This window comes from Malania oleifera, chromosome 3, assembly GCF_029873635.1.
Source record: "Malania oleifera isolate guangnan ecotype guangnan chromosome 3, ASM2987363v1, whole genome shotgun sequence".
Classification (NCBI taxonomy): Eukaryota; Viridiplantae; Streptophyta; class Magnoliopsida; order Santalales; family Ximeniaceae; genus Malania; species Malania oleifera.
This window is the reverse complement of record NC_080419.1, coordinates 69,007,270-69,018,298: the sequence shown is the minus strand read 5'-3', so window position 1 is coordinate 69,018,298 and position 11,029 is coordinate 69,007,270. Positions and strand designations below refer to the sequence as shown.

The 11,029-nt window shown below is 36.2% G+C and overlaps 1 protein-coding gene across 1 annotated transcript; it reads right to left on the bottom strand.

Moving 5' to 3' along the window:
- Positions 1-1,942: 1,942 nt before the first annotated feature.
- On the bottom strand, positions 1,943-10,243 carry LOC131150264 (uncharacterized). Its single transcript, XM_058100874.1, has 6 exons — positions 9,806-10,243; positions 8,848-9,143; positions 8,581-8,670; positions 8,415-8,486; positions 8,118-8,234; positions 1,943-3,390 (listed from the first exon to the last, which is right to left on the bottom strand). Exons 1-6 carry the CDS (start codon positions 10,116-10,118, stop codon positions 2,203-2,205), a joined length of 2,076 nt encoding a protein of 691 aa, XP_057956857.1. The 5' UTR covers positions 10,119-10,243; the 3' UTR covers positions 1,943-2,202.
- Between the last annotated feature and the right edge of the window lie 786 nt (positions 10,244-11,029).

The following is an 11,029-nucleotide window of genomic DNA, read 5'->3' as shown; positions in this document are numbered from 1 at the left end:
ATGAATTTTTAAAAGATTTTTCAAAAAAGAGATTGATGAAAAAGAGGTTATTGATATTGTTTTTTAAAATATTTGGTCCCCCTATAAAAAAAATGTTTTTTTAGAAAAAAAGAAAAAAAAAAAAAAAAACACTGATCCTAAGTATTGATAAAGAAGTTATAATGCACAAAAAAGTATTTAAAATAATTATTTATTTTTTTAAAAAAATGTAATTAATGTTGATAGTTTTATAAAATTTGAAAAAGAAAATTAAAGATAACAATACAATAGAACAATTTGATGGGAAAGTAGTTTGTGACTTCTAAAATCTTCAAATTCATAACCTTAAATTTTTTATAAAAAAAAATTAAAAATTAGATTTTAAAAGTATTGGAAAAGTTAATTATCAAGCATATTACACCCAACTTGTATTTTTTTTTACAAAAAAAAAAAAAAAAAGGGGGAAGAAAATCCAAACTCCTCTAGAAGGGCTCTGATTCTCCCCCACTAAAATCCATCCCACAAAGTACATATTTTCAGCTTTTTGGGACTTTAAACGTCATAATTTTTAGACTCAAGGACAAAATACTTTGAATAAAATTTCGTAACCCTCAAATATTCAAACGGATCCATAGAATTATTTTCATTTCAATAATTTCAAATATTTCAACAAATTCTTATCACATCTTGATAGGGTAAATTAAATTCCACCACTCATCGACCATTTTTCTGTTAATTTCTTCGAGGATGATTACTATCGAATGAAGCTTCAATAAAATACCACGCAATCGTAAACAAAATATCTAATGCCATGCCAATTTTCCGCGGCAGATAAGGTCTCAAATAGGAGAAATTCTGCATTCATATCTGCACACTAACGTTCCAAAGTGTAATATTGTAATAGGTTCAGTAGTACTTCCTCAGTCCATAACAACAAACAATTCAAAATACCTACAGATTTTTGGAACCAGTCCGATTCAAATATGATTGGACGCATTTCTTTGTACACTTTAAAAATCCAAGGACTACAGATACGCATAATATACTATGATCACCCAAAAACTTGGAAATGATTTTTCATTATCTCAATCACAGTCCACCCATCTGGAAGGAATTGGTAATTTTGCCCCGAGAGCTTCCTCAGCAACTGAGCCAACAGCATATCAGCAGATATCCCACCCTGGCCTATGAGCCAGCGGCTTACCTCCCCAATCTCCTTTAGAGAGATGGAGGTTCAAATCTTCTTTGTTGCATTGAAAAAGCATTTGTAGAAATTTATTGATTGGTTGTGTTTAGGCACTTTGGGTGGTTGGTTGGGCTCTGGACCTTTATATTAATCCTAGTTACAGGGCCTGAATATGTTCCCACATAGAACTCTCCCTCGATGAAACACCAGAAGAGTCCGCTTTTCCTGCTTACTATGAGGAGACTTTGGAAGAGATTGATTTAAAATTTGAACTGCAGTCGATTGAGGAATTACTTAGAACCCACCTGATTCTTGCAGGACCGTTATTTCTTTCTGGTTTACCCAGGCTGTGTCAAAGAGCAATGCTGAAAATAAGTGGAGCAGAAGCTTTCAGGGTGCTCCTAATCCCACTTGATTTTTCAAAATACTTTTAGGCGAATGATCCCTCTGGCATTTATAGTCTGTCCTTGTCTGTATAAAAATGTATGATAAAAGTCTTGCGACTTTTCATTAGTGTTTATATGAAGCCTCCATAAAATATCAAACATCCAAAAACAAAATCTCTACCACCACACAGATTTTCTGCAGATCATTAGGTCTCTTAAGAGGAAAAGAGCCATTGTATCATCTATTTGCGTTCATATCTGCACACTGAAGGTCATCAGCCAAGCGATTGCGCATCAGTGTGTGAAAGAAAAAACACCACAAGATGTCATCCTGCCGCGGCAAATGACCAAATAAAGGTGAGGAAGATTTAGACTGTAGGAAGATAAGAAGGAAGAAAAGGTAAGCAAATACAGATTGAACACACCACCATAAACTAATATTTAAACATACATCCCTTGACCTGAAATCTCAAAAAACATTGGAACATAAAATCCAGCCATCCACTAGTGGCATCACCATCGTCATAATCTGAAGACAACCAACTTTACTATACCTAACCAAACACATAATACCCGAATTCATCATTCTCTACAGGAACTGATATCTGTCTAGAAATTTTAAAATTTACCAGTTTTAATCCAACATGTGGATCAACTCTGGGGTGAGGCTTTTGCAACTCCACTCTGTTGAGCAGCCTGAGAAGCAGGGCCTGCATTGCCATCACCAGAATACCCAGGAGGCTGTGTATAACCAGCCCCACCCCCACCATAAGAACTGTTGTATGGAAGCTGCTGACCATAAGGCGGCTGAGATGCTGGTGGTGCCCCATAAGGTGGCGGACCGTACCCAGGCTGAGTTGCTGCAGTACCAAAGTTGGATGGTGGAGCCCGCTGGGCAGAAGAATCTGGCTGAGAATAGCCAGGCTGGGTAGGTGGCGGCTGTGAATGAGGATACCCAGGTTGTGCAGGGGCCGGCTGGACATATCCACCTCCTTGCGCGCTAGGCGACTGTTGGGCTTGACCATAGACTGGCTGAGTTGTTGGAGGCTTCTGAGCCTGGGGTAGACCATAGCCAGGTCCATAAGCAGACTGTGCCATAGGCTGGCTTCCATAACCTGCTTGAGAAGTAGGAGGCATCCCATATCCTTGTTGAGGAGTAGCTCCCTGAGAGGGATACGTCGCAGGATTTGGACTAGGCTGAGTGGCATTGTATCCTTGCTGGCCCAACGCAGGAGGCTGAGTAGGTGGAGGTGCTTGAGCATTCTCACCTTGAGCTCCATAGGCGGCGTTCTGCGCCTCCTGACTTGGGTTGGTCATACCATAAGCAGTGGTAGAATTATAACCTTGCTGCTGCTGATCATATCCTGGAACAGGATTTGGCTGACCATAACCAGGCTGAGCAGGTGCTTGATACCCACCACCATAGCCATCTTGTGGATAACCTTGCCCTTGTGGGTAACCAGAAGCTGGCGTCTGGCTGTAATTGTAGCCGGAGTTATCTGACGGAGCCTGGCCACCCTGGCCTTGCTGTTGCTGTGAGGAAGGCTGTTGGCTGTAATAATCATAACCACTTCCTGCAGTAGTTTGCTGACTTGGTGGGACAGTTGTCTGGTCCCAACTTGAGGAGTATCCACCAGATGCAGGTTGAGGATAGCCAGCATAAGGTGGCTGAGACATGTTATACTGAGGTGCCTGACCAGGATATGCTCCTGGTTGCATATAGCCATAACCAGGTTGCTGCATTGGAGCAGGAGCAGGTGGGCCCCAGCTTGTTGGAGGTCGCGCTTGGTAACCTTGTGGAGTATATCCTCCAGCCATTGCTGGATTCCTAACTCGATTCTGCACAAAATTGTTTCCTCATATGAACCAAGGTAACCTTTTTCATGACCACAAATATAAAGGCGGGATGTGTACAAACAATTGGAACAATACATCTAACATAGAGCATAAAGCACATATAACTGTAGAAATCCATCATGTCAATACAAGGATCAGCACATTGCATACTCGTATTAAAAGGGGATTAGGCGCCTACATACCGTAATGGCTGGTGGAATTATTGAGTTACTCCAGCAGAAGCCCATCCTCTCCCTATTCGAGGTGAATGGGTACAAAAGAAATGGCAAAATCTATACAAGATTTTACATATAGCAAAGAGAGGGTATACAAGCCACAATGACAGTGGCAAAAATTAAATAATCAAGGGTAATATGATATTTTATATTTCCAAATATCCAATCGATGCATAGTGTAAGGGCAGGAGGAATCCAACATACTAGCACTGCCACACAAGGTTATAACCATATAGAGAGCAGTATATATGTTCAAATTGACAATATTTCCTCGATGCCTTCACCAATATCCAACTTGTATCCAAGGAACAACTGTTGTGTGCATATATAAATATAAGAAAATTTACTTCAAGTATTGATTTCCAAGAAATTAATTGAGAAATTAATTGATGAAACTTATAATCTATCTCAACTTTCCTAAGATCCCATATTGAATATTTTCACAAATGACCTCATAATCCCACACAGCTTCTGTATAAACAGAGACAGACACAATGAAAGATTGCAAATAAAGAGGCTTACAAGAAAACCTAGGGAAGTGTGAAGCAATTACTTCCACTACAACCTTCTGACATCACCAAATAATTAAAACATTGGATATAACCATGATACTGATCCAGAACTACCTAAGTAGCAACAAAAATATATGTAGGGTAAACAAATAACATAACAAGTGAAGCAAAAGAATTCAAGTGAGATACCAAATGTGGCAATGAAGTTTCAATACCTTTGTAGCTCTGACACTAACTCTGCTGGGATACAATGACATTCAATGAAATAAGGGTAGCATAGTGACACGGAAAAAAGTAAGACTAAGAGGATCGTGTACTTCCATTATCAATTCCAATTAAAATTTTCTGGAGTGCAAACTCCCAAGAATACATTATTTAAATGTGATAATTTAACAAGCTCAACACCCTCAGTTTATTCACATGATGGAGAACAGCATCTAGAAGAATAAAGGCCACCCCCGCGGGGGGGGGGGGGGGGGGGGAGGGATCAAGAAACACTTTACGAAGTAACCCAACCAATTAAAAAACGTGACAAGAATACTAATTCCCCCTCCAAAGTCAACACAAAACCAAACCACAGGAATAATTCTCATAGGAATATGTAAGGAAACGAAACTTAAATTTTCGGATGGCAATCACTTTTCATTATATACAAAGCAAGAACAAATTAGGAATTATATTCCAATAACAGACAACTATATGGCAATTAACCTCAATGCCCATGGTCCATTCTTGAATAGCAACCCTAATATCCTTATAACTCCAACAAAAAGCCTTGCAACTTCTCTCCATAATATCAGTTTACTATCAGAAAATGGGATTTAGAACCATACCAGGGCCATGCTGAAGAAACACCAACACAAGGATCCCATGTTGGTGTCAACAAAAATCCAAACACTAACCCTACAATATTTCCCAATAACAGAATCAGTCATATTATAGACAATTTATAAGCACATTTGAGGCCAGAAAATTCCAAAAGTCCCAGAAGATTATTCACTTGGACATTTACCAAGAATAATTGCAAATAAGGATGCTTTAACATTGCCTAAAAAATGTGCAAAACTTGCCTCACAAAACCATACAATCCAATAAATAGCAAGATCCTAGGCAGTCAAAAGAGATAATTATCACCCTTCATTATGCTTCAGAATTCAAACTGCAGAATTTGATTGCTAACCAACCCCAACCTATATATTGGATCCCATGTTGGTGTCAACAAAAATCCAAACACTAACCCTACAATATTTCCCAATAACAGAATCAGTCATATTATAGACAATTTATAAGCACATTTGAGGCCAGAAAATTCCAACAGTCCCAGAAGATTATTCACTTGGGCATTTACCAAGAATAATTGCAAATAAGGATGCTTTAACATTGCCTAAAAAATGTGCAAAACCTGCCTCACAAAACCATACAATCCAATAAATAGCAAGATCCTAGGCAGTCAAAAGAGATAATTATCACCCTTCATTATGCTTCAGAATTCAAACTGCAGAATTTGACTGCTAACCAACCCCAGCCTATATATTCACCCATCCACCTCAACCATTATATAAACTCAGTTGATGATTCAAATGATCTTGCACCTTCATGACCTACATAAAGTTACAGCTTTATATGTAATAGATCTGACAAATATGTAACAGTGCAAGTTCTTGACATCCAGGTTCTATTTGGTACTAAACCAGGCAAACGTGCACGTCAACAGGATTATCAAGAAAAAGATGACCACAATCTTCAAGAATTAACATGTTGAATAAGTGTACGAGGAACAATAGCTGATAACATGTGCATAACCTTTTACATGTCGAATAAGTGTACGAAGAACAATAGATGATGACATGTGCAAAACCAATCTACTGCAAAAATATCAGACCACGCACTTGAGAAATGGAAAGACAAAAAGCACAACTCCTTGTCAGCAGAGCATTAAAACTAACCAGGAAGAATATAAGAAAAAACCAGAGATAACAGAACTCTGCACAGTAAAATTAGAAGGGAGATTTTACTTGCTTCTTTCATAACACAAGAAAATAGTGGAGCAGAGGAGTATTGCAGATAAAACAGTGATTTCATTACTATAACTAGATCAAAAGAAACCTACAATATCAGAGTGCAGTGCAAACCAATTGATAGTGAAGATTGAAGAAAGAAACTCTGTGAATGCAGCCTCTTTCAATGGTAGAAAATAGGAAAATACAGATGACAATGATGGTGAAATCCACATAAACCCTCAAGCAGAAGTATCCAAAAATACCAAGAACCAGGAAAAACAAAATAAATAAGAGAGTAATGAAAATGTATGCATTACAGATCAAGATAAAACAGGCTCTTTAATTCTCTTCTTTTTCGATCAAAAATGAAGATAAAACAGGCATAACTAGGGTTGAGCATAATTCGGTTAAAACCAAATTAACCTAATAAATTCGGTCGATTCGATTCAGTTAAAAATTTATTTGGTTCGATTCGGTTTTCATTAAGTTGAATTTCGTTTTTCAATTTTCAGTTTTTGGGTTTGGTTAATTCAGTTAACCAAATTAACCAAATAGTAAAAATTAATAATAAATAATTATATATTATATATTATATATTTAAATATTCTATATCTTATATATATTAAAATTTTATTTATTTTATATATATATACATTAAAATTGTATATATATTATTTATATTCAATACATATTAAAAATCTATATTTTAATATATATATATATTATTTATATTCAATACATATTAAAAATCTATATTTTATATATATATATATATATATTAAAATATTAAATCGGTTAAAATTGGTTAATCGATTTAACCAAAATTCGGTTTGGTTGGTTTTGAGTTCAGTTAAATATAAAATTTCGGTTAGTTCAGTTAATGAGATTTTATAACCAAAATTTTTCAGTTAATTCGGTCAATTAACCGAAATTTTTTGGTTAATTTGGTTAATTAACAGAAATTTTTTTGTTTTGTTAATTCGGTTAATTAACCGAATTCACCTAACCGAATTCACCGAACCGACCGAATGCTCAGCCCTAGGCATAACTCCACTAATGGATCAAAAACCAACGGGAATAGCACACATAATAATTTAATGAAGAAAAAGTAAACTTTAATATAGATCTTACATGAAAAGATAGAAATAAAAAAATAAGTTAGGAAAACTTACTTTCAAAAATGTTGAGTTGCTTTAATAAGTCAAACCTACCTTCCCATATTATCACGATATTTTAGAAACATTTGAAAAAAAATAAATCAAAATCAGCCCACTGAAATAACATAACGCAGGAAAATTACACAGCAGAAGTTGATTAGAACATGAAGCTCAAAATAATTATAAAAAAAATTAAAAAGCACAAAAGGCAACACCACCACTTAATCTCAACTCCCACAAATGGAACTAAAGGTGGATAAATGCTTATATATAACACTGACTTATGATAAAAGGATGCAAACAAAATAATTTTACAATCCAACAATAGACACAATCAGGGTGAAAAATGTAGAGGCCACTGTAAGAGCATTTGTCACCAAGGACCTGCAACTGAAGAACATAATAGTACTTGTTCATTGAAGGCACACAGGATATTACAACATAATATACTGGCACAATGAGGATATTAAAACATAATACAACTCACAAGGCATAAAAAGCAGTAGAAGAAAATTAAAAAAACAAAAAAAAAATAGAAAAAGAACTACCGCCATCCTTAAAGGGAATCTAAAGACAAAGTTCCTTAAGAAAATTGCACCTACTTTAATTGCAATGTACTAGCATAATCACAAGTAGTAACAGACTGCTAACAACACAAGATAAAGAAACAAGAAATCTCCAATGGCAAAGGTAGCTCAAGATTACTTGATCCAGAGCGACCAATATTCACATTTCCGGATATTAACTCAAATAAAATTGATAAATAATATCTTATTAAATGAAGCAAAGAGGTTCAGATCAGCAAAATAACAACAATCAAAATACCTCACTGATGACTTCATCAACCAACTGTTTTGCAGACTCAATTTGATCACTGGTGCCATCTATCTGTAATGTTCTTTCTGCCGACGTATCACCAGGAGGCAAGTGCAATGGTATCACCTGGACATGACAATAGAGGAAATATGCTCATGAATTGTCTATCTAATACAATAACAATCACAAACTAAGACAACACTTTGTTCCAGACCTATCAACTAGAAACACACAAAAACATACCCATGTCAAGCAACTAAAACCAAATGCCTGTCACTAACAAAAGAGTGGAAGATTGAATGACACCTGAATTCGAGCTCCAGACCTAGCTTGCATATTTTTTATCGTTTCACCTCCTTTACCAATTATCAGACCAACCTGGAAAGCAAGCAAAAGTCACAAAATCAGGGACTATCCCTGGCAATGATGGATGAACTCTGCACAAAAACCAAAAACAAAAACTATAGTAAACCTTGTTGTTAGGGACTTTCATCACAAACTGATCAGAACCAGCTTGTCCCGTCAACCTTCTAGACACAATGCCAGAACCTCCAGCTTCAGCCTGGTCAATCATTCAGCAGAACAAAGGAAAAACAATCATAACCAATTAAAATTACTTATCTTTGATGCAAATTAAAGATTGTTTTTTTTTTATATACAGCTTAATTAACATGACTAGGCTGAAAAGCACCAAAAAATAATTTATTACAGCATTTGTATCTCAAAGGCATCACACTACCTCAGCAAGAACATCATTTATTAGCTGTTCTGCCTTAGAAATTTGATCTGGAGTACCCATCAGCTCCACCAACCTGGTTGGGGAATTTGGGTCCGCATCCATATCCCTAGTGACCTGAATCTTCGCTCCAGATTGCAGCTGGAGATATTTGATAGTCTCTCCACCTTTACCAATTATAACACCAACCCTCCCATTTGGAATATCAATTTTTTTGCTTGTACCCTGGAAACCATAAGAAACTGGTATGGCTGCAGGTGTTGAGCCAAGTTGGGTATTAGAAAACAGAGGCTTCTGATCTGCATTCAATCCAAATAAGCAGTTGAAATTAGATTTTGCTTCCAAATAATTATACATATCCACATTAATCTCAAAATAAAGCTGGTATAAAGAAAGAGGAAAATTTAACAAAATATTGAAAAAAAAAAACCCAAGAAAACTAACAGGTGAAAGAAAAACATAACTGAGGACATACTACTAATCATATATACTGCCTAAAGAATCAACTTAAGCATAATCAACAGACCCAATAATAAAAGTGCTCAACAGAAACCAATTTATCCAAGAAACCATTAGAGGGATGCTTTTTCCATTGACCAACGTAATGGAATATGAACAGCAGAAGACCGAAATATCATGGACCATAAAGAGGAAAAAAATAATCCAACCAAACAGAGACAATACACACCTAAACTATGAAACAAACAACCAATCCCTGTATAGAGAGCATGGCAAAGAAAATTAGTACGCGCGTGCACTGAAGACAAAGCAGAGATCCAAAGCCTCAGAACGCACAAAACAACCATCAGCCGACTCAAAGGAAAAGAGAGGGAAAGTGTGCGTATATGTGTGTTGTACAGCATATAAATAGCCCAAAACAAATCAAACAAACATAAAACACTTGGAGAGAGAGAGAGAGAGGTGAGGATATTAAACAGGTGTAGGTGGCAATATCCCTTACCGTTCGAATCAAAAGAAGCACCATTCTCAACGCGAGGACGCTTCGGATCGGCGTTGTTGAAGAGGCGAGCGGCAATTTCCTGTGCCCGCTGCTTGGCGAGCTGGATCTCGTCCATCGGCGGCGGCACGCTGTTGTAGGTCAGCGGAGTCTGGCCGGATTCCGGCGACGCCGACGTGATCGGAGCAGAGAAGCCAGTGGGCCTGCGCGGACCGGATGAGGGCGGCGGAGGCGGCGTCGCTTGGTCCTCATACTTGCGCTTGTTGGTTGCGGTGGTGGTGTCTGTGCTTGACGCGTACTGAACCTCTTCAGCCATTGCCCCGGTGGCCTTGCTGCGCAAGTCTCAGCTCTGCAAATCCCCGAATGTGTGCGTGAGAGAGACAGAGACAGAGAGAGAAAAGAGAAACCCTAGATATATATGACGGATTGGAAGTGCGGTGAGGGTTTGGGGTGCTTTTATAGACCAACGTCACCAGCTAGCGCTTACCATACGAAAAACCACGGAAAAAATACAACAGCTTAACGTAAAAATGGTCAATTTTTCCCAATTAAAATTGAATTCTAAATTTTTATGTGAATATTTTTAAAATATATATTTAAAAAAACTATATATGATATAAAAGAATTTAGGTCATTAACTTAGAGTATGATTCTTTATTCGAGAAATGAATGTCCAGCACTTCATTTTACCAAATACCATTTTATGTTAGGTTATTGAGAAAAAATTAAAAAATAAAAAATAAATACACAACATAATTACATGAAAATTTGATTTTATGTTGTAATATTTAATTTTTTAAAGTTTTCAATTATATTTAAACAAAATTTTATTTAAATCATATTTTATATGAAAATGCAATGAAAAATATTTTCATTTCATTTCTCATCTTTTCTTTTCTTTTCTTTTTCTAAATAGAAAAAAAATTTAGGGTATTATGTTTTTATAATTCTCAATAGAGCTTAGATTTTTAAAACAAAAGGGTTAATAAATTGTTTGAAAGTATGAAAGGATATTTAAAGATATTTTTGCACATGTAAGATGGTTATCATATGTCGCAAGTAAAAAGATATTATAATACAAAAGAGACATATTTTTATGATTGTACCAACAATGGACAAACCTAACAATGTTATATCTACTATGATTTTAGGAGAGTTGCATCTACATATGATGATATGAGTAATGTAATAATTAGTCAAAATAATTAGTATTTACCTTATAAGTCA